Raw genomic sequence first — 25,294 nt, forward strand, 5'->3', positions numbered from 1 at the left:
ATTTATGCCAGCTTCTGAATACAGCTGCTGAGCATGATTCAGTGAGTAAATAGTGTGGCACAGAGCGCAGGGCAGGCAGGAATAAAATTAAGTAAGAGACAAAAGCCAGGCTGCCTCTTGGAGAATATCACCCCTCCAAGCACCCAGCTTTTCCCATTTCTGCCCATTTCACTCTCACGTGTCCCCTCGTGCTATTAATGTATGGGTTTCCCAGCCAGACATAACGTTTTTCAGGAGGGACATATGATTAAACCCCTGCTAAAACAAATACCCAAACCCCACAAAACCCGAGCAGAATTTTTTAAAAAAGAAAATGTTCAGCAGAAAATCCCAACCATTTCAAGTGCTCTTTGAGCACCATACATGAATAACAAAGAGTGAGCCTGCCATTTATTCCTTTGCGGATCACTTTTAAGATCAGCTTTTGTTCGGTGCTTTTTAGAGCAGCTCAAGTCCAATGGACAAAAATTCCATTCCCAGGAGCATACAAGAAAGAACTGGGAGCCCTGGGCTGCACATTTCACCTTTACTTTTTCATTCTATACTATAAATGTTCAGCATGGTCTTAACAAACCGAGCCAGCATCTTCCTTTATGCAGTGGGGCTGACAGCTTGGAAACTGGAATCCTGCAAGCAGGAGAGGAGGATGGAGGCTGTGGATGATGTGAATCACCTAGAAAAAAGGAGACCTGAGCCAGAGTGGATGAGACCCTACCAAACATTAACATAACTTCTACTTGGCAGGTGTTGCTTCCTGATTTTACAGTCAGCAGAGAAAAGAGCTCCCCTTTTCTCCTCCTGGCCTGGATACACAGAAGGCATTTTAAGACACCTATTTATCTCCACTTGCTCTTATCAGCTCTCTCTGTGAAACACCAGCCTGCTTTTTTTTTTTTTTTTTTTTTTTTCTCCAGTTCTCTCTGGCACAGAGATGGCTTCAAAGGCAGCAGAACCCCAATGCTCATGCTGTCTTCCACCTTCAAAGCTTGTTGCCAGCTCAGGCCTATCCTTTGCAGACAGCTAGGGGTTCTCCTTTTTACAGAAACAAGCTCCTAGCAAGAGTTTCTTGTCTTTTTCCTCAAATTGATGGTCTGCTTGTTTCCCCCTGGTTTATTCACTCTCTCTTTTTCAAAACAGCCAACCAAATCACAGTGCAAAGCAATGAGGTCACTATAAGCTCCACAGAAGATGTTATCACTGCTATCCTATGATTCCCTCAGTCTTTGCTTTGACTGCCTTGTTTTCCTGAGCCATATGGGAGCATAGTGCCTCTCAGCAAAATATAGATGTGAGAAGTCTCAAGGGCTCTGCCTCAGATAACAAAGACACCAGCATTTCCTTGACAATTATAACTCTAAGAAATACAATTTCTCCTCTTTTTAGTTACAGAAGAAATATTTGGGCCAGATTTTCAAACTGTATTTCAAATCCCAGGTGGGCACAGCAAATAAACAGCCTGGATTTTTCGCTAGATCTGAGATGCTCTTTGAAAAATCAGGTTATAAGAGTGAGAGTGGGAGCAGCTGAGGGCAAAGGCCTTCTACCAAACCTTGCCCTAAACAGCTTCCTGTGCTGACAGTCACTTGACTTTCTGCCTCCCATGGAGCTTGGGAAATAATGTCACACTGGCAGCATCAGACAGCTGCAGGGGGTAGGAACCTCTGAAGTTAATGTTGTTAGGTACAGGTGACACATTTAGCAGATATATTTTCATGCTCTGATAGGATGAAACCAAGGCCAGGAAGTCCCACAGCAGGTGTCTAGCCTGGATTTGTATGGCCAGTACAAGAACCATTTCCTTTTCAGAATATGACAAACACATCTGTAGGGTGGGCATCGTAGGGTGAGGTTAACTGATTAATTAACCGTGGGCTGTGTCTCGCGCACGTTTGGAACCACTGCGTTCCTTTGGGAAAGCTGTTGGTGGGCACGTGTGGCTGGGCACAGACACGTGGCTGCTGCTCCTCAGCCAGGAGGCTTCTAAAGCCTGTCACTGTACTGCAGAGTCACTCATCCAAAGTCCTCCAACTGCCTTGCAAACATTAATTGTGCGCTCGTGTGCTGGGGGGGCAGGTAAAGATCAACTGCCCTCTTTTACAGACAGGTCGACCGTTGCATAATCTCAGCTGATGTCATTCAGAAACTAAAACCAAAAGGTCATTTTCTGTTTTAAGGACTATATCCCTTTCCCTGCATTGTGCAATATTTCTTCATGTTATATAACCACTTTTTCCTGGTATTTTACATGTGTGTCTATCCTAAATTCTGCTGCCTTCCATGATTGTCTGTTCTGCAACCACAGATAAGTTTCCTGCTTATTTATTGAAGATATCCCTTATCTGCAGGCCTTCATCACACGTTGGAGTCCCCAGCAGCTCCCAGCCCCACAGAGCAGCACCAAGCCCCATGGGCAGGAACTCAGGGGGACTGTTTGGACAGATATCACTGAGGCAGCCTGTGAACCAGACACTCATATAGCTCATGACTGTCTAGACACATCTGGGAATCCAAAATCCTGCATCCAGCCTGGGTGGGAGGCACATCAGCCCAAGTAACAACTGGCATATTTAAGCTGTCTCTGGAGGGTAATTTTCAGGGTTTGGCACACAAATTCCCCCTTTATTTGGAGAAATGCCAGTGTGATCAGAGGACTTTCAACTCCCCAGACCTCCCTAGGGTGGTGGGTGTGTTAAACCACACCTCATAAAGGGAAAAGTTGTGATCTCAGGACAGACAGCTACTGCAGAGTGACACAACCACGGGGATGCATACCTCAGTTGTGGGGCAATTTCTGCTTGTATTATTGAGACCTTCTGCTGCTGCTTCATTATTGAAATGTGCAATGACAGCCAGCTTCAGAATAACCTTGTTTGTAACAGGTGCAGCTCCAGATTTCCTATCTCCAAGTTCATCTTTTGTTTGCTTTTCTCTTGTTGGCCAAACTTCTGGTAGAGCTCTGCTGAGGGTGACAGCACCCAGTTACAAAAGCTGGGTAGATAAGGAGCAGGAAATGAGTTTCTCTAATGGATGCAAAATTCAACATCCAGATATCAAGGTCAAGCAGAAAATCAGATTTTTTCCCCCTCCATTTTTTTTTAAACAGGGCGAAACAAGAGTGATATTCTTGTCACAACTGCAATGTAGCTGGTGGTGAGAGACATGAGAGGCTGTACTTGGCTCTCCAGTGTCCCATGGAGGATGTCCACAGCAGAACTACCTTGGTGAAGACTGTGACAAAATATGCAGCCCAGGATGATCACCATGGGAACAGCAAGAATGATTTCCCAAGGAAAGCCACGGTCTGACATAACTCACCCATCCACCTCTTTCATTGCCTTTTTTCCCTTGGACCAGGGGCAAGCTGACCTCACATTTCCTCTGCCCCTACACTGCTCAAAGTGTTATCCTTCAAAATACCCAGGCAAGACACCATGCAGCCTTTGCATCTTCTCAGCATTCATTGTGGGATGCATTTTCATGCTCCATTTTCAAGAAGTTCCGTTTTCATCCCACCATAGCGGTGGATCAGGCATTTGGACCCATATCTACCAACCCAATAGCTTGATTCATATCTACCATATCTACCAACCCAATAGATAGTGCTTGAGGCTAAACCAGCATCTTTTGGGCAAGTTAACTTCAGCTTTAAACTGATTCCTCTCCCATGAGGGCAACACGATGTTACTGTTCTTGATGACAACAACCTAGAAATGACCGCAGCTCAGCACAAGTAAGAAAGGTGAAGAGTTGGTATCACTTAGGAAAGGTGCCCTCCCTGCCCAGCAGCAGTTAAAGTTATACAACACCTTCTAGGTTTCCCAAAGGACCCTTTTACTCTTAGACAGGCCCTTGAACTTTTTATTTTATGCTGCACAGAAGGGAAAACACTAGCCTTGCTGGACGAAAACTGTGGTTCAAGCAGTAAAAGCTGGCAATACTGAGAAGAAACATAAGCTCAAGGAGGAACTGTGCTCCAGCGAGTGCCCTGTTGTGAGATAAGTTTTTTTTTTCGTGATGAATCAACATAATAATCCATCTGTAACACTAGATGTGTTTGCCTCTACTACAGCAAAGGGCCATCTGCCCATCTGCATATATGTTCAAAATGCTGCTGGGACAACCACGATGGTCTCTTAATGAAAGGCACTTGGTAATTAGTACTTCAGTGAAATCGTGCCTGGGTGGCTCTGAACCCTCATTTGTCCTGCCCACTCCAATGCAACAAGTGTCTGTAACTTTTTCTCTTTGTTTTTATTCCAGCAACTTCTCTTTAAAGCCGGGTGGGGAGGGGCGGACACGTTCTGATGCCTGCAACAGCAGGAGCTGAGGCAAGTTGTAATCAACATATGTCCTGTGTGAGCTGCGTGGCTGCGAATTAGCAGGACAAACTGCTCCTGGTTTCCAAAATACCCACCTGCTCGGGGGCCAGGCTGCAGCACAGCCATCCGCTGCGTGGCTCCATCTGTCTGACAAACAGGCTGCACATTTGCTGAAAACTGAATCATTTTGCCTCTATTTACTTCCTTTCTTTTCCCCCCTTCTTCTCTCCCCCGCTCTTCTAATTGGGGCTGCTTTGAAAGGTGCAGACACCCACAAAAACAACGCAGCACAATGAGGCCACGGCTGACGTTCGTTAAACTGCTCCAACTGAAATCCGCCCAGGCTGAGCGGGCAGAAAGGAGACAGACCTTGCCAGCCTCCAGTCAGAGCGGGAAAATTAAAAAATAAAATAGTCAGGCTGCAGAACGGTGCAGAAAATCCATCAGGGAAGCCTTGGGTTACAGGTAGAGAAAGTGGCTGCAGTCAGGATGCCGAGGGGGCTGCGGCGCGTGGGTCCTGTCCTGCTGGGAGAACCAGGGGAGAGAAAATGTCAGATGTTAAAAGTCCTGAGGACCAGCTCTCCAGCACCACTCAGCAGCACAGGGGAGGCTGAAGCAGCCTTGAGTCTGCCCCCAGCTCTGCTGCAGGCTCTGTCAGCAGTGGACAGTCCCAGAGTGTGCAAGAAAATATTGAAAATGGTGTGCGCTGGCATTGCAGTGTCTAAGCAGGCACAAGCAGGAAAGCACAGCCTCTTGGAGGAGGTCTTCCCTTGGTGTCCCCAGCCAAGAATCATCCTGACAGTCCTGTGGTGAGTAAAGTAAGCATATTTCTATCCCAGCTGGAAAAACAAATGATGGTCAGGAGGCTGAATTGCTCCCAGACTGCTGCATGGAGCTGGTAGGCCAGGACATAATGTGGTCATGAATTTCCTTCATCTAATCACTTAACCTCATTAGGGGAATGACAGATTTCTCCACTAATCAGACCTTCCATTTCACTTACAAAGGAAAGACTAAAAAAGGGAACTAATTGTGATTCTGAGAGACCTTTTACTAAAAACTTTCAACAATATACCAGGCAGTAAAGACACACTATTTTCCCAGTAGTCTGGACCATCTCCATAGTAATCTGTTGTGTTTTCAGGTGGACTACTCACAAAATGCATTAAAATTACTCTGTAAAAGTTATTTGCAAGGATTATCATTGATAGAAGAACCAACTTTCTGGTGAGAAAGTGAGACATGGAGCATGAGTCAGGTTTCAAACAAGGTTTTGACAAGTCAAAAAGGGTGTTTCTGGGGAAAGCACCTACTATTTACAGATGATGGTGAGATTTTTCTTCATTCTTTTCCATTGCCTCATTGGATTTATCCCTAACACAGCGTAGCAAGGACCTGAAAGATGCATCCAGGTAATATTTAGGATAGGAAGATGTGGGAGGACAAGGTTCACTGCACATCTGAAAGTGTTGATACATGCAGCTGATATTGCTGCCAAGTCCAGTAAATTTCTCTGTGGCTTGCACTGCTCAAACCTGGCTCAATGTCCTTAGAGGTGGAACTCCTCCATGCTTTCTATGATTCACTCTTTTCTCATAAAAGAAAACAAACTTTTGCATGGAAGAGATGAGGCTGGGGCGGAGGAGCAGGAGGTGTCATCCAGCCTGCTCAACCAAAGCAGGGAATCCAGCCTTGGGAATCCAGCATTCCTCCCCTAAACAACTGGAGTTTTGGGGTGTGCTGAAGGTGAACTCTCAGCAGGCAAATGGCAAAGCTCATCCCACAGCACACAGAACGGCCTGGCTAAGGAGCAGGCTCGGGATACAAATCCCAGCTTCCAGCCCCAGCCGTGGTCCAGCTGCCTTCCCGTGCCCCTCCATTTGCATGACTATCCGCGGCAGGAGTGGGGCAGCCCCGCAGCCCAACAGCTGGCCACTGGCAAAACGGATTATTTCACCCTTTTGTCCCCATGTCTGGCTCTCCCCGTTTGCATATTCAAGCTTTTCCCCCAGCCCAGCATCTCCTGTGCCGGGAACTTGAAGTGCTCCCGGCTCAGCCCTTCTCCGGCAATTCAGTTTGTTCACAAATATCCCGGTGGAAGGATGGAAACATCCACTGGGACAGAGCCCTCACTGGGAGGGAAGCTGGGAGTGTGGAAATGAGGTTGGATGTTACCCTTTGCAAGTGGATTTAGGAACAGGTGTAACCCTGAATACTGGGATCTCTGAAAAAGCAGCACTACACAAATTAATTAGGCAAGGAAGGTACATTTTGAAGTTGGTCTTTTCCTGTCTGAGAGTCGCTGTTACCATTCTGAACAGCTCGTGCTGTGCAAGATACAGGTGTCTTCAGGAGTTCAAGGTCTCAACAGCTTTGTGTATGCACAAATAAAATGAACAGTCCCAGTGCTTTCCTGCCTATGGGCTAAAGTCACATTCTTTTTCTCAAGGGCAATAGTTTTAGGAAACTTCTCTTGGCAAGGACTCAAAGAAATTGGTGCCTAAAGACTATCCCAGCCATTCCCACTAGCCCTGAGTAAGGCTGACTTAAACAAATTCCTTCCTTCAGAATGAATGTGTGTTTCAGACCAAAAATATGCTGGTTTCAGACCAAAAATATTGCATTTGCTACAGTTCAAACATTGTGCCACAGCCCTTTTGGTTTAAATTATGATTGCCTATACTGGACTTTTTTTCCTATTCAAATTTTGCTATTTCTGTTGAATTGTGTGTGTTTTCCCTCTTTGTTTCTGTCACCATTTTCCAATCTGCCTAGACAGACTCCGGTATAATGACATTTGAAAGTAGAACATCCACATCAGACAGGCAAGTCAGACACACTCACCCTGCCCTACATGATGGAGAGGAGCTCCCAGACCAACAACATTTTTATTACAAGATCCTGATTTTAGAGTTGTTTCCAATGACTTAAAGGTGTTCAGGCTGAAGTTCTTCCATGACAGGTATTTGCTTTGGATTAATTCCTTCCATTTGTTGGAAAAAAGCTAAACTGATTCAACAGGAAAACCAAAACAAACCACCAACCATCCAGGAAAGAAGCCTTGGAATCTGTAGGGACTCACATTCCTGTGATCATTGCAACACTTCTGTCACAAATCAGCATTTGTGATTCCTATAAATTTTCATTCAATTTTGACCTTTCCTTTAAGGTATAGAAACACAGCAGTTTGTAAACTCTTATTTGAGACTGGAAATTTCAGCATCTCAGCTCTCTGAACTTTTCACATGGGATGGGCACACACCTGCTGCCCCAGCTCTCTTTCATGGCCCTGGTAGCCCACACACCACCCAAATCCATCCAACAAACCGGCTCTGGACACAATTTTCCAAACTGAGAGAGGATAATGGATGCAACTCAGCAGTTCAGAGGACAGAACAGAATGGTGGGGATGGGGAGACATTAGGGACTCATGAGTCAGAGGGGAAAACCAGAACTAGATCATCTTGTAATAGCCAGCCTAAATTCCAGAGTAAATCCTTTGCTCCCTAGGCATGGACATTGCTTTCTTGGCAAGCAAAAAGCTGTGAAGACATCTGCAAAACATGTATCTTATTTCCTCTCTGGTGGATCCATTCCATCAGACATTAACTGCAGGAATCTTAGGCTGTATGCTTGCATAGAGACTGACTCTGCTGTGGCCACACAGAATGGCACAGAGTCATTTGGGCTGGAGAAAACCTCCAAGGTCATTGAATCCAACCTTGTCACCAACCACCCCCTTGTCAGATGGACCACAGCACTGACTGCCATGGTCAGACATTTCTTGGACACCTCCAGGGACACTGGCTCCACCACCTCCCTGGGCAGTCTGTTCTGAGGCTTAACAACTTATTTATGAAGAAATTTTTCCTGATGTCTAAACTGAACCTCCCCTGGAGTAGCTTGAGGCTCTGTCCTCATCTTCTCACTGTTTGTCTGGGAGAAGAGGGTGGTCCCCACCTGGCTCTGACCTCCTCACAGGGAGTTGTGGAGTGACAAGGTTTCTCTTCAGCCTCTTTTCCTCCAGGCTTTTTCCCTCCAGCTCCCTCAGCTGCTCCTCATAGGACTTACAAAGGTCATGACAATGCTGATGACCAAATCTGCACAATTTGCATATTTTCCTGTCTTTTTTCAGTGGAAAAAATTTCAGTGGAAAACATTATATCACATAATGTTTTCAATACTGTGCTAGAGGTAGATGAACCCTGAAAAACCCCTCAGAATTAGCAAACAGCAGAGTCAAGGCTGCTTACAGACTCACAGTTTGCCCTCGTGCACCTTTCTGCATTGTGCAAGATTGTCCATTCATGTAACAGCATGCTCCATTTTCCTTGGGAACACAACTCAGTGCATGGAAAGAGCTTTGGGAGATCAAAGCAGAGTCATGCAGCAAAATCACAAGCAAGGGCTACAGCAGTGACCTTTCCCTTGCTGTACCCACCTCACCATGAGCTCTGACACTTCCAGAAGCCCATTTAGACAGTGTCCCAAAGCCTCACCTGATGCAGAGTAGCTGTGAGATGAAGCAAGGAAGAGAAATAACAAACAAACAAACAAACAAAAAAAACCCCATCCCCCCTCCCAAAAAAAAAACCAAACCACAAAAAAAAAACCTAAAAAACCCAAACCTAACAAAAAAATGTGGAGCTGGGGCAGCTGAACACCATCCCAGGCCATTCTTGAGTGCTCTGAGAGTAAATCCTCACTCCACACTGCTGCAGGGAGGAGTTCAGCCAAGTCTGTTTGGGAAAGTGGGACACAAGTTTTGAGTACTCTACAGAACCTCACTTCCAATTCACATCACTGCTCACATCACACCTGATGAGCTTACCTGAATGAGGAGACCCCAACTCTTCATCCAAACTGAGGCATCATCAAAGATTTAAACTTATGGTTTGGGTTTTAAAGAGTTTGAGAAATGAAATGCCGCTCTAAGGAAGTTTTAAACTTGTTTCCATGGAGTCCATGCCATGCTTCCCTGGCTCAAAGCACTCACAGAGCAGATCTCAAAGGCATTTTACAGCAGCACAAATCCATAAAACCAGTACTGCTGATGGCTCCAAGAAGCTGCAGACAGTGAAAGCAGCCTCATTTTCTCCTAGTAAACACCCAGCATTTCAGCATGCCAGTGACTATTGTGATGACCAGATGGTGGTGGGAGCAGTAAGTTGGATGATGTTAACTACACACAAACTCCAAAACAACTGATGTCCAAACTCATTTTGAAAACACACCTGATTGGGCTGCTCAGCATATGGCAGCAACGCTCCACTGAAACTGCATTTTGTCTCCTTTAAACAGCTAACAAGCTCCACCAAGGGCTCCAAGGATGAGCAGCCACAGCAAGCAGGGCCCCAGATCCCAATATTTGATGCTTGTCCCTTTATAATGGGGATGAAATGTGCAGAGGTGTGGTGGGAGTGTCACGCTGCAGCTAAGGGGAGCATGTGTCACACATGCCACCAGCACAGCTGTGTCACCTCTTCTAATGCCAATACCTTGAAGGGAACATCCCAGGTGATCTGCTGAGCAGCACTGGATGATTCCTAATGAAGGGACGAGCCCTGCTGTGACAGCCCAATTGCAAGCACACAGATCTAGACTTGGGTACTTTTGAAAACAAACAAAGTGTTGTTTGAAAATAAACACGGTGAACAGATTGATAAAAAGTTTTCTGGCATCTGCTGACCTCCACCTGTGGGTTTCCAGAGGAATGGCAGAGGCCATCTCTACACCAACAGGTAAGCAGCAACTTCACCTGTGATTTGAAAGCAAAGGTAAATTCACTAGGCACCACCTCTCAGAATGGACCTGCATACACAAAAAAATGTATTTATGTTTTTCTGAGAGATGATTTGGCTCAACATTACACCACAGAGGCCTATATTCTAACAATGTCAGCACTGAGCAGGATCCACAGATCCCAGCTGAACCATGCATGGAGTTCCTTTCTTTCTGCTCCAGAGTGCTCTCCTTGCCACCTTATTTTCAGCTTCTTTTCTTCCAGCAGTTACTTACCTTGAAACATGAAGGCTTGCTTGGAGATGCCAACTGCACAGATCTAGAGGGAAATGGGACAGGATCCAGAGCAAAAGGAGTGTGGAAAGTCAGCCAGCCGTGTCCCCTGCCCCAAAGCAAGCTGTAGCACAGCTATTGCTGCTGGCAGATGCTTGATCTTAACAGATCTCCATTTGTGGAACGGCTACTACTGGCCCCACGCTGAACACATCTGTTCAGTGACTCCCTACCCTTTTTTTTTTCATATTTAGCCTTAGAAGGGACTACCACTCATCCTAACTACAATTCAAGCCCCATCTACCATATGATTCCAAGCCCAGTCCTTCCACTGCATCCTCCCAAGTGCCTTTTCCCACATTTTCAAGGTGTCAGTCACTCCACTCTCCAGTGCCATTTCCTGCCCTATGTGCAGTGTCTCAAGTTGCACCTCTAAAGTACAGGATTATCTTGGATCTCACCAAATGCACTACCATTTGTGAACCCCAATCTGAAGCTTTTCTAGCCCCAGTAGGACCAGCTTTATCTGAAACAGTGCTTACAAGCTGTCACAACTCTGAATTTGTGCAGCTGTTTTACCCTACCTAAATTTAGTGCCTTGCTGAAAAGGATCTTGTCTTTCCCTACCATCTCCTCCCTGCTGCAACCATTTCTACAAGATTATTTTGAATTCTAATGCTATCTTATCTTTCACATCTGTCCAGTTTCCTGTTGACTGCAGATTTAACGTGCATACTACTTTGTTATCCAGGTTGCAATAAAAATGAAAGATAAGTGACCTAGAGCTACTCCCTCAGCCCCACGCAGCACAGCCTTCCGTTCTGACACTGGGTGCAAGATGGAAGGAAACCACTCCCAGAGCAGAGCTGCTTACAGCCCACTCAGCTGCTTCCAAGCACAATTCACTCTCTGAAACCACTTTTCCTTCTTGCAAACCATCCTCTGCCCAACAGCCCCTACACCATCCTATAAGCAAGAGCAAAGGGGCCATGTTCATTGTCTGTGATTTTGTTTTAGAGAGGGACTTTTGATCTCATGGGGTGGATGCAAAGTCCAAGCCTGCCCCATCTGAGGGAAGTTTCAACCACCAATTCCTTGTGCTGTCGGTTCTCATGGGGGATTACACTGGAATCTGCAGACAAAGTGCACAGATTCCTCCCAGCAGATTTCTTCATTTGCCAGTGTCACTGCACAGCTGTTCAACTGCTTATTTTCCTGTCACCGACTAACACAAGCATAAACTAGATAATTACTACTTCCTACTGTCATGAAATTCATTCTTCAGTATCCAAATCCACTCCTTTCTCTTTGCTTCCATGAAAGGGCTATTTAGAGTTTTAACAGCTGGCTAAGTAGGAGACTGAGTCCTGTGTTAGCATGAGCAAATGTATCTGTAACTTCCCTTGGGAAACCCCTTCCTTCTCTAAGGATGGGGTAGGAATGTGGCTTTGTGTTGACTGAAAACAGCACACCTACAAAAGCAATTCATCAACACCACAGGCAGGCTGTATTTCAAAGCTAGAACAAATATTATCTGGTTGTCCACCGTTGCCTTTGCTTTATCACCATCTTATTGATAGCATCAGCTTTTGTTATTTTTTCATTGACAGTGCACATCTTAACCTCCTTCTATCTGTGTCCTCTGAGGCATTTTCTTCTTTTACTTCTTCCAGAAGCTCTTCTTCCTTGGGGGAGGAAGAGCTAAATGGATTGCCACATTAGCTTTCTCATTCCATGCCATTACACTTTTAACTAGTGCTTTCAAATAGGTAAATTAGCTTTTAAGTGATCCCAGTTGTCCCATTGGCCTTTACTACAATCCTGCATTAAAGCTGATTCACTTTTACTTACCTCTATTGCTCAATTAAGAGTACTCAGAGAGGAAAAGCGGTTCTGCAGCCAGCAACTGCAGTCCAGGAGTGAGCTGGGCTGTTCCACAACCCACAGTGTGTCACCACCACACTGCAGCATTTGCCCATCTAGTGATGCTCCATCACACAGGATTATTCCAAGGGCTGTCTGTGCCAGCACCTGTCTGCTCTGTGCTGCCCCACAGCAAGCATCTGTAGGGTGAGACATTCCCAAAAGGAGCTTCTGAAGGAACTCAAGTCTTTGCTCCAACAGCAACTCCTTTATTTACTCATCTAGATAAAGGAGAATGATTTTCATCAACAGAGTGAGGCTTCACTGCTCCCACACAATATGCAGGAACACACCAAGAACCTGCAAATCTCTGCAGTGTTCTTGCACCTCACTGTGCACACATGCCTGCATCAATAGCACAGACCATTGCCACTTGCAGTGGGAGCTGTAAAATTAAAAAGTTTAGAGCATCTTACTGATTTTTAAAATTTTAGTCAGATTCTGAGTTATGTGCACTTGATCAGTAATTAAGGGCCAATCCCTTTATGATGAAAGGCTGACCCTAACCACATGGCTGGATCCTGTATCATACCTTGCCACAGACTTTGGCACATCTCTCAAGATATTTTTTTCATATTTTAATCATATTCCATTAGCTGACTGGTTGCTGTATTTTAGTTTTGTGTTCCACTAGGAGTTGGCTCATTTAAGCCCACTAGCATGATGGACTCAAAGGTCATTATTTGAGTTTCCTTTTCTTACCCCATTTAACCACTTTGAGATTCTTTTCCCTCTTGTTGAGGAAGTTCCTTAGCTGAAAAAAATAAGTATGTGTTGCAATAGTCTGCAATGAGTGCAGTATGACATTTGAGATTATTCCAGTGTATGTAATCACTGAGACACTTTTGGGATCCAGCATGAGTTATTTCACAGAGCTCCAGACAAACCTGACATCACTTTTGCTTGGGATGACCAGAAATCTGCCCTTCCCCTCCACCAAATTCCACACATAAATACCCCATTACAGAATCTGCCACATTTTTCACCAGTAAAATACATGAACAGACACAAGTGCAAAGCAAAATGTCATTTTATTTAATTCAAGGACTATTTTCCTTCTAGTATTGCTGAAGGGATCACCTCCTGGGGAATTGATCATTACAAAGTCCCTGTCTAAAAGTTCAAGTGCTCTTGTTGTACATTCTTTTGAAACACAGAAAACATAATGACCAAGTAGGTGGGCAGCTACTTGCAGTTTTGGCCCACCTAAATTAGCATTGCTTCAGGCTAGAAAACAATTCAAGTAGTAAAATAATGAAAAATGTTAACCTTTAAGGTCACTACCATATTTTGATCAAAAAAGTCCTGAATGTATGAAAAGAACATTTGTACATGTTATGAAGTTGTTTTTTAACCAGACACCGTTAAAGATGGCAGTTAAATATTTTGGACCAGTTGTCAACCAGATATTTAAGAGTTCTATCTGAAGGTTTTTATTACCAATTTCATTATGCAATTCACTTTTCACATTAAGCTCTTTAACAAAAGCAACATAGACCCGCACCAGAATCACTGTAGACAGATTTAGTTTTATAGAATGCCCTTCTGAAAATTCGTTTCAAAATAGAGATGCTTTTTCTCCAGAACTGTAAAAGCCATAAAAATGCAAAATATTTGTTAGGAAATTTTTAATCAAAATTATTCCTTAATGTTCAAAATAACATTTAACCTCCTACTTTTTGTTGTTGTTGTCATCCACAAATTGACCAATAGACTAAACAGGTAACAATGGTTCACGTTTTTCCCCCACCTGAAACATTTTGTCTAACACAGCCCCAAAGATAGGCAATACAGATATTCAGGGACATGGATTATGCATGGCAAAGGTAATCCTCTATCACTTTAATTTAGAACAATTCTGATTCTAGCACACAACTGAGACTCTCAGTTGTTTTCAATCTGCTCCAGGTCCAAGTCCCCACAGTCTAGAGGGAAGATTCCTTCTTCAGTGCTCTCACAATCGCTCGTGTCCTCGTCGCTTTCGCACACCGCGTCCGCTTGCTTATAATCCCTTGTTTTGAAGCCACCTTGGCATGACCCGTGGTGCCTCCCTTCATCCAGCTGCTCTTTCATCGGGCTGGAGCCAGGGGTGATGATGTTCATAAGATCATTTGAGTCACATGGGGATGACACAATTGTCTTCATTTGTGTGTCATCATCATCATCTTCATAGTCAAGGGAGCAAAGACTTTTGGAATTTTTTAAAGTCTGCAATTATAAGAAAGAGAGAAACCATGACTGTATTAAACATGACTGGACAGGAGGAACAGAATAAATTCTTGAAATTCTTGAATGGTTCGAGTGTATGTACTCAAGAGTGCCACGTGTTTAAAGTAATCCTCGAAATGAGAGGCATGAAGAAAGAGGAAGAATGGTATTTACTTACTACACAGTCAGGCTTTGCACGGATATTTTGCCTAGATTCCCATCTGTGAGAAAAGCAGTCCCCTTTTTTATGCAGGAAGAGCCAAAAACCTACCCTTGGTCAACTACACAAGGAAAGAGAGACACCCACCCAGTTGGCTGTATTGGGTTTCTGGCAAATCCAGAGCAGAGCATTTGGCGACACCAGCATTTAGGTCAGACAGCTGCCTTGCAGCCTGGTCAACAATTAATTTCCCCTGCAGACAATGAGCCCTCAGGCGTCACCTCAGAGACTGCCAGGACAACTGGCACATTTGGGTAATCTTAAACAGAAGAAACCCAAGCCTCTACTGGGAGCATCTTGCTCAGTTAAGCCTTTCAGCTGGGTAGTGTCTGAACAAGAGCTCAGGAGCAATTCTGTTTAAATTCAAAGGATATTAAAACTAGAGGGGCACTGATCTTTATTTGTACAATAGCAAAAGAAAAGAAACACTCGGTAAATGTGCTACCTCTGTACCAGAGATAAAGGAAAAATACCTAAGCTCCTCATAGAGCTGTAAGGGATCCCTGGCTAGAATCCAGGGAGAGCATTTAAGAAAAAACCAAATATACAGAGAGCAGAACTTAAAATTTTAACAAGTGAGAAACTTCCAAATTGTGCCTCATACAAGCACCCAGTGAGAGGAAGGTGAAACAGCCAGGGCTTCTCTGAGAAGTGGTGCAAGGCAGAATAATGTCATACTCATTTTCAGTCTCTCATTGGTTAAGTGACTCCAGCCTCACAGACAGCAATCATTATATTACAAGGAGATCCACAGGGAACAGGACCAACTTTCACACCCATTTCCAGCTTCCTCCTTCAGTTTGTCATTTCTTAAGTATTTCATATTTGTTTATTTGAAATGGGAACGTTGCAACATTCCTAGTATATTCCAGATGCTCTTCCAGACAAGAGTGTAATGGTTCCTGCCCCACCAATGCACACCAGCACCCACATAAGGGGGCTTACCAATATCTTTGGGTATTTTTAAACAAAACTTCACAAATTCAGAAGAAATTTGAATTAGCCTTGTCTGTACACAGCTGGCTAAACAAGGAAAGCTCACTAGGGGGAGAGGATTAGCCTGATCCCTTAGGCTGATGTTACATGTGGAACACCTTGGAGACAATCCCACTGCCATGCTGCAAGGTCACAGAGCTCCTTGGACATACCCACATCAAATCTACACTGAAAGTTCACTGGAAGGAAAGTTCAGGTAAAGGTAAAAAGCAGAGCACTCGAGGTTTGGAGCTCAGTCACAGCACAGGCAGGCTGGGGGTGGGATGGGCAGCACTGGGATGGGATGGTGGCCCTATCACTGGCACTGCAGCAGCATTCCCTGAGCCTGCACCACATTTAACACACCAATGCAACACATTTCTCTACTGGTCAGAGGTTTGATTGGCTCTTCCCCTGCTCAAACAGCTTCCATATCTCACAACACACATTAGATGGTTAGTTAACAAGTGATACATTTCTGGGCAGAAGGAGCTATAAGGGATAATGTAGCTTGTTTGAACAGACAAGACCTCATCTAGGAGCTCATTTATGTAACTCCAAGGCCTGTATCTGAAGATGAGCTCTCAGAAAAAAAAATACTGCTGGTCATAGTTCTGTCAGGAGGAATTCAAAGTCTTTGTCAGCTGTGGTTAAAGCCCATATCCAATTTTGCATGTGACTAACACCAATAAGATAAATAACCTTGCATGATCAAAAAGATTTGTATTTTCAAATTTCACTCCTCTGTGAAAACAGCTTCAGTATAATATACATTCCTGCTTTCAAAATGCTTCCATATAGCTCACTTACATTTTATTCAAGTAGAAACATTTGAGAACATTTGAGTTTCTCTCTATGACTAACAGGTACAAATTTCTCTCCTATTTACTTAAAAGCAAACCAGTACATTTTTAAAGTAAAAAACATTAAAGTATATTTTAATCCTAAGTCTATCTCACTGCTTTGAAAAACACAAGATGTGTTCTATCTCCATATAGGGGACAATATTTTCAGTTCTTTAAACTTATAGTAGGAACTGGGAAGAAAAGGAACCAAATAAAGAGAAGCTTTGAAAGTTCTGCTTTCAGTGTCTTAGAAAGGAATTCCTGAGTCCCCCTTCAAAATATCTTTTATTCAATTTACTGCTAGAAATTAATCCAACCACACAGCTGTCTTTCTAGAAGGTTTGTGTACATAAATGGAAAATTGCCTGTTAGCTGTACTGTGCTGAAACCACTTGAATGGGAACTTTTAGCTGGTTTCAACACAACAGCAAGTGCATTCAACTGGTTCTTTGTTCACCCACTTGTCACAACCTCACCAAACTAAAAATAGGTGGATTTATTATCTCGCAGCACAATCCAGCTCCTTTCACAAAGCAAAAGGTAGAAATTGCAATGCATTCAGGCCCTCTGAACTGCAGCTTTCCATGTTACACTGGTACAGTACCACACCTTTCAAGAACAATTGTGCTCAGTGGGGAGCCTGCGAGTACTTGCTCAATGGTCCTCATTTTATAAAGGATGCTGGACTAGCAAGACAAAAGAGTCCACAGTTGGCAATGGATAGAACTCAATCAGCTAGAAGTATTCTTTTGTGTGATGGAGAAAAAGGAAAAAAAAAAAAACCCTCAGAGTTTTAAAAGAAGTGAGGCGATAAAATGTCTGAATATTAAGGAAAAAACCCCAACTTTGTACCAAAAACAATGGTGGAGAAGGAAATAAAAGAAATCTCTCTAGACCCTTGCCATACAAAGCAAACAAGAAAGGCCCAGAGCAGCTTGAAAGGAAGCTAATGTCTGTACTCTTTATTAAACCTTCACTTCAGAAACCCATAATACATCACTTTCCAAATATAAGAAGCAATAAAAAGGTTGTTTTTGTTTTACTAACAAAACTAGAGCATTTGCTACAGTAGTCAAGGGAAAAAATAAGACATTTATGTGCATGAAAACCTAGTGCATAATGGGAGCAGCCGTTCTCATGCTTCTCCCCCAAGCCCCCATCATCCTCCAAGTCCACCCCTCAGCCTGGAGTGGGGGTGAAGATCCAGCTGCTCTGAAGAGGTGCAGCTGCAGCAGCTGGCACACACTGAGGAGCAGAGGAAGCCTGAAACCACCACAAGCCCTCAGCCCATCCTATTGCTTTCTCAGCACCAGTTATCACTGATGGGCTGCCCCCTGAAGGCACAGGGGGAATTCATCAGACTAATCAGACTGGTTATTTGGTTTGCTTCCTGTCCCATCCAGAGACTTCTGCCTGCAATGGCACAGGAGATGCTGCTTTAAGACTGGCACACAGGATTTCTTAACTGTTGAGGTCTCTCTACCAGCAATATGAAATACATGGATGGTGCCGTGGTCCTCATGATGAGCAGATTCTGGCATTTCCTGGAGTATCAGCATCTAATCCAAGAGCAAAACACTGAAGCAGCAGAAGCCAAGCATGGAGCAACATGCGGCTTTTTTGTTCCTTCCCTATATCTAGCCAGTTGATGGAGATGGGGCAAGTTAGACAGGCTGCACTTCTCCCTTTCAGAGCTTCATGGGTCCTTACTTCACTTCCTGGAATTAGGTTTCCTGCAGATTAGTGAAACTGGCTCAAAAATCCCTTTACTGATGGTAACCCATAGTTAAACTTAGATCAGAAGCACCACGAACAGCACAATGCCTTTGTGTCTCACACCAACCTGCCCCAAAGAGCTCACAGCTGAGTCTCAGCAACAACAAAACCCAGCCATGGTACAAATTCATTTTGTGGAGAGATTCCATTCAGTGAAGCTAAGGGGGAGGCTTAAGGAAGGACTTTGTAAGAACTGACACAAAAGCTGGTGCTGAGCAGGTCTCAATCACACAGAACAAACCATCACCTGACTGACACCACAGCCAAGCACACACAGATGTGCAAGGTGTCCCTCCCTCCTGTAAACTGAATTTTCATTTCAAACACCTAATTACATTAGTACCTCCACCTGTGACAATTCAAGTTGGAGATATGTACAGTGTCTACTGTAAACAATTAGAAATGTCAACTTGTTGTACAGATTAAAAAAATATCCCATCACAGTCCTAATCCCTGCATCTCCTACTATGCATGAAGTGAAAAAACAGTAATAAAAATGCTGTGTTTATGTAACAAACTGATAATCTTTCTGTAGAGTAAATCTCTTGACGTTTGACTCTGACTTTTCTGTCTTGAATTGCACTGAACATTCTGTGAACACTCCAGAGTTTGCAAACAACCTTTGCTTTCAAGAAACTTGCAGCTGAGTAGAAAATGCTGCTTCACTGGTACAAAGTGGTGCTGACAGGAGGAAAACAATATAGTATTCTCCATCATGTTATATGCTTGAGGCTTGCTAATGCACTAGAAGTTAAACCCCTATGTGGGAAAGAATCTCTCCCTGTTCAAACAAGGTGTAGAAATAAATTAGATTTTATAATTCAAGTGTCTAGGAAAACACTTCAGGTCCAAAACCACTACAGATTTTTAAGTTTTGTATTTGAAGTAAAAGACCCATAATTATTTTTCTTGCACTGGATAAAAAAAAAAATTAGTGAAAAAACCATTTCTTGTGTACTTATTTATGTATTATGTGGAAACCATCAAATCCCAAGAAAATTCCTGACACCTTCATGGGCAAAAGCAAGTCTCTGTTCAAATCGATTTGGGAACCAAAGATGCTGTTTCTTTTTTTAACTCTGCAGTTACCCCTCATTTTCCTGGAAATTTGACATGTACTTTTATATATTAAAAAGGCAATGTTTGTGTCATCATCTATAGCTAGTAATCAGAAAAGAACTGGAATACTGGATATGAATGAGAAAGAGCAAACAGCTTCTAACATTCTGCCATGTAATTAGACACTGAACTATAATAACCATTCCTTCCAGCAGAGAAAGAATTACTGCTGCAATTCTTGTAGTCAAATAAGGTAAAACTCTATTTGCAATGCCAAAGACCCAGTTAAAAGTCAGTACAAGCTGACAGCAATACACAGCAATATGGCTGTGACTTGAAATGACAACTGTTCAGTGCTTTGTCTCTGCTGCATCTTCAAAGATGATTTCAATTTTTTTAGGTGTAGGTACCCAGGGAGGGAAGGGAACTGCCATCAACTCATTTCACATCAGATGCTAAAGAGCATCATGATGTAACAGGCTTTCATCTCCCACTAGCCAGACTGTTCTAGATTTAAGAGTGCAGTTTTCTGGTCTAGTCTACCATGAAAGATGATCTATTTATTGGCCTAGATATTTATGTTCATATTCTAAATTGTGCCACAGTATCCTTATAAATTTTGTTTATAAGCTGCAAGAACCTGTGATTTAATTTGGCTTTCTATTTTGTGCTATTAGTTGAAAAAAATAGCATGTCCTAAAGAAATATTTAAGTGAAATGCTGAATTTACCTAATTGTGCTCAGATATGCCAGAATACAAGGCTGCTCATTGTGTCAGCTGAGAGAAACCACTAGAACAGTTAAAGTCTCCAAGTGAAAAATGACAAAATGCACAAAGCCTGGGGGACAGGAGGGGAAATCTGGGTCCAATTCCCTGAGTGAACATCACTGCACCCACATAGGGTCCCCAGCACTGGTGAGGGATCTCAGAACTCAGGCACTGCAGCCCTCAGAGCTGTAAAGCAGCCTACTCACCTAGCCAGGAAACTTGTAGGACCCAGTTAACATCATTGCTATCACCCCCCAATCCAAACAGCCAAGTTGGAGGCATGGCAGATCCCAAATCCATCAGGGATTACAAACAGCAGGGATTGAGTTCCACCCAAATACCTACTGCCCCCTGCCCCAAACTCAAAAATCATCCATCATGGGCACTGCACATAAAATAGTAAATTTCACACTCAAACTAAATATCCCCTCCAACAAAGCATCTTTTCCTTTTAGTGGTTTGCAAAGATGATCTGAACAACTGAGAGCATCCCCAGCCCCCCTCAGAGCTATCAGCTCACCCCTCTCATGGCTTACATGCACTCAGAAAAGTCCCAACATTCAGCAACATAAGAAACTAAGGAATTTTAGCAGATGAAAGAAAAGTTTGTCAGCCTAAAAGTGTTTAAAAACTGAATTTAAGCAGTCAAACCACTACTGTAATTTTGTAGTTATTCCTTTAAAAATTAAATTTTGGTTGGATGGGGCAATTTAGTGCAAAAGACTCATTGCTGGGGTTTAACAGCTTCTACAAGTTCAGGACCATTCATCTCAGGGGTTAACTTTTGTTTGCTTTTAAAGACAAATTGAAAGCTAAGCAAGTTAATGCAGTACTTAATGTAATACAGTCAAGAATATGATTCAACACTAGTGCTAACATGGAGAGGGTGAACATATATAACAATTTGCCCTTTTATAAAGCCCAAACCAACATTAAACCACTATTTAAAAGTTTACAGTATGGAATTTTAATCAAGATGTTAGATTTTCTAATTCAGTGGATTTGTGAACTGCAACATTTTACCTTCCCTGAGTAAGTATAAATCATGCAAGCTTTTATTGTAAGAATGTGGAATTGCACTCTACAAACATCAGGCCTACCTATTTCACCTGCATGTAATTAAGCAGAGAAAGTTTCAGCTATTCTTAGGACCAGTCCAGCAGGCACCTACAGATGCTATGAATTATGCCATTAGCTACAACAGAGGGGCTCACACAGAGGATTTAACTCTTCTGAAGTGTCCAATAATCAATACAGTGCCAAAGTGGAACACAGGGGAAGAACTGCTTTGTTCAGCTGTAGAATACAGCACAAGGCTTGGGCCAGGGAGGAGGAGGTTTAGGCCAAATAGGACAATTCCTGGATCCAGCAGCAGTGTTCATCTGAAATGCACCCATGCATTAAAACAGAGCTTTCTTCAAAGGCAAAGAAGCACCACAGAAAAATCAAAGTTATTCCAAAGGGCACTGAAAGAGCAGGGAAAGGGCCTGGATGATGGGTTCTTGCTCTGGTCTTGTTTCAGCAACAGATGCAGTCAGGGGTCTCTGCAGTACCACAGAAATTCTTCTGCCTTACAAAACCACTGTCTTTGCACACCTTTTTCCAGATTATTTTACTACTCTCTTCTTGACATCTCCATTATGGATAGTGAATTTATTTACCTTATGGACAGACTGAAGAGCTGGATAATATGGAACTGGGCCTCTACTGTGTTTGAGCTGCATAAGCTCAAGAGGCTTTGGTGTGGCAAATCCAATCAGCCAACAGCACTAATGAGCAATGGTGTGATGAACAAACAGCTGCACCACTTGTGTGCATACAGGGATGATAAACACATCTGGTTTTGGAGAAGAAGGACACAGAGGGAAACAATGTAAGCACATGCTCTCTCCCAGCAGAAGTGATTCATGCTTTGCCAAAGTTGTTCCCTCTTTTCCTATTTAAGAACTATTACCTTTACTTTCAGAAAGAAAACAGGCTGCAGAAGCAAGAAACAACTTAAACTGTGTATTACCATCTTCTGTAGTAATATGATAAGATAATTTTATGAAGACTTAGTTATAATTTTATGAAGACTTAGTTAAACCAAATCTAATTAATACAGATGAAAGATGCATCTATTTTGCCACATTTTAGACTGGGAAATAAGAAGGCACACACACATCATTAACATGAGCTACACACACATCCCCAAACAGAAACACAGGCACAAAAGGAGCAGCACAAGAAAACTGCTTAACAAGACTATGATTGCTTGCAGTACCATCTCTCAGTGTTCAGCATTCAGGACCCAAAAACAAAGACCACCCTGGGTAGTCAAAGCCTTCTGATGTATTATTCCTCTGACAGAAGAATTAACAGACTACAATCAGCTCTCAAACAACATAAACAAAAAAAGTTACCTCCAACCCCAGGAGTTTCAATAAGCTTCTCAGTTTCTAACTAGGCACATTTAGACAAGAAGAGAAAAAGCTCTACCTGTGCTTCCACAAAACTCCAAATAAAAAGTGACATTTCAAAGTTTGCTTTGCCATGCCAAATTCTGTTCTCAAGTAACAAGGTTTAAGTTGACTGATTATGCACTGGAGTAACACAGGACAGGATTTGACCCTTGTGGCTTCAAAACATGACCATATTGGCTTCATTTCCTGCCATTTATGTGTCATCTATTTTTATAGAGAAGTTCTATTCCTGAGAAGTTTAGCCAAGGTCTTATTCCTTCATGACTTTGCTATGAGCTGCAAACAATTACTTTAACAACTGAATCCCATATGCACGTATCACATATGCTGCAGCGTACATCCATGTACCAACTTCTCTCCAAATTCCTCCATGTTCTCTTTTCATTTCATTTTTCTCCTCAGGTCCAATATTAAGTTGATGTGATGGGTCAAACTTAGGAGAAATTAGAGAAGTAAACCCCAAATGCTGATTGCAACGCTGCCCTCATTAGTTACAGACAGATGTCAGACTCACCTATATTATTGCATTATGCTGGAACTCCATCATAACTAGCATTTTAAGGGATTCCATAATTGGGCCATAAAGTTCACTTCTGCCAGGGGAAGGGAGTGGGGGAAAAAAGGGAAAACTACCCCATCAGCTTGGGAACAGTTCCCCTTTTTCAAACCAATTTTCCACTACAGACATACTTGTCTAAAACAAAGCCCCAAGATCTTGCTATGCAAGTGCACAGAGACAAAGCACAAGTGCTGCTATGAATCTTTTGCTGAGCTCAATGCAAAACACACAATTTAACAGCAAATTCTTCCAGGAGTATTAATTCAAACTGTAGGGGAACCTTTACCACTAATTATTTCCAGGGACAAGTTAAATTGAACACAATGAGTTTAAGAATTAGCACCAGAGACTGAAGGTGAATGGTGCAGGACTGCATTTTTCTAGCTCAGTATCTGATTTTGGACTATTTGAACTTTTTTGAAATAATATGGTTCAGGAAGTCTTGATATTAAGTGACAAAACTGCTATATATTTTTAATACTTAGTCAACTTGTACTAAAACTTCTGTTTGCTAAATAAAATTCAGACAAGTTTGTTTATTGGTTCAAATACCAAAGCTGACAACATGTCAGCAGTTGATGCTCAGTATGTTTTTTTTTAAAGTCAGGAAACCATACATGTGGTCCTTTATACTTCAATGTAACACGTTTTAAAACACATCATGACAAGTCAGAGGAGAAGCAAAGTACACACAACTTGTGTAAGGCAGAGTGAACACACACACTCCCAAAACATTGGGGTAACACTAAAACTGGGCTCAACCTCTCACTGTACGGCCTCAGTTTTCCCCTATTGTGTAGTAAACCCAGAGTTTGCATGAAAAAGCTGCAGCATTAAAAAACCCCTGTACATTCAATTATTACATGTGCTTTGTTTTAAAGATGAGGATCTGTTTATGCTACCCCAGCTTGCAAACTTCCTAGCATGGCATGAAGGCCTTTTGAGTGTTAGTCACATGGTTACTGATACAATGAAAACTGAAATCAGGAAACTCATCAGAAGTCTCATCTATTTAAAACTCCTTTTCTGCTAATACTTAAGTTTTATTGCAAAGCACATGTCATCAGAATAAAATTAAATGAGTACTTTCAAATATAGAAACAGATGAGCTATTAGATTATCTGCAGCTCACCTTAACACTAAGCCAACACCTCCCAGATCACTTATGCAGAAAGCATCTCCTTAACAACTATGTTCCATTGTAGAAGTTGCATCTAACAGCAACTTAAGAACAGAACAAACTTCTCTTCAATTTTTATGTTGAAAAAACATGTAAACAAGTCAATATTTCCCATCCTAATGGAAAAGCTAACATCACTAAGTGATGTAGAGAAATTCCCATCAGTTCATTTTCACAGGTTTGAGATATCTTCTGCTTTTATCACACCTATGCACCAGTGCACACAAGCAGCAGGAACTGATCAGTGCAATGCAAGTCTAACAAAAGACCAAGTGACAGTTAAGTTTAAGACTTTTCCAAGTGATTTTAAGAAACTTCTCTGCAGAGAAAAGCCTCAGATGAATCAGCTTGGTTTAAGGGTCTCTTTTAGATGATGATGCATCGAATCAGAAAGTGACTGTCAAAAAGCAAGGGAAGTTTCACAGTAGGTAACAGAGTATGGAAGAACAGAGTCTAGATTCAGAGTTAAGTCCTTGCATTCAAGTACCACAAAAATATACGAATCTATTAATTTGATTAACATGTTATTACAAAAACACTATTTAAAGAGCCCTCTCCCTGAATTGCCCTGAGTTAAATTCAAAGATGCACAACTTTTTCTAAGAAATTTTAGAAATTACACTGGGATTTCATTTGTTGCCAAAAAATCTGGAAGAAGTTCCCATATCGATGATGAAACACTACTCAACACTTCAGCCAGCCACCATCTCTTGCAATTTAGAGCATGGGGAAAAAAAACTTAATCCTCTGCCACCTGCCAAAACCCAGATAGTAAAACCTGAGAAAAGTGCTCTCACCTCTCTTTAATCCCTCTGGTGCAGTTTAGGCACATTAGCTATAAGTACCCTATATTTAACACTGAACCATAGCTTTTAACTCAGTATTGTATTGTTTTCCAAACAACATCACCAATAATTTTAGCATAATCCAATTTTCTGGTGGGATAAGTAATAATTAAAACAGAAATATCCACAGCTGGCTGAA

The 25,294-nt window shown here is 42.5% G+C and overlaps 1 protein-coding gene across 2 annotated transcripts in view; it reads right to left on the reverse strand.

Moving 5' to 3' along the window:
- Positions 1–13,291: 13,291 nt before the first annotated feature.
- FAM53A (family with sequence similarity 53 member A) overlaps positions 13,292–25,294 on the reverse strand; it is a 69,938-nt gene continuing 57,935 nt past the window's right edge. For both annotated transcript variants that reach the window (XM_084204456.1, XM_084204455.1), the window contains exon 5: positions 13,292–14,465. In XM_084204456.1, coding sequence (XP_084060582.1) covers positions 14,142–14,465 — 324 coding nt within the window. In that variant the 3' untranslated portion in view covers positions 13,292–14,141. The remainder of the gene's footprint in view (positions 14,466–25,294) is intronic.

This window comes from Fringilla coelebs (genome assembly GCF_963513975.1).
Source record: "Fringilla coelebs genome assembly, chromosome: 4".
NCBI classification, from domain to species: Eukaryota; Metazoa; Chordata; class Aves; order Passeriformes; family Fringillidae; genus Fringilla; species Fringilla coelebs.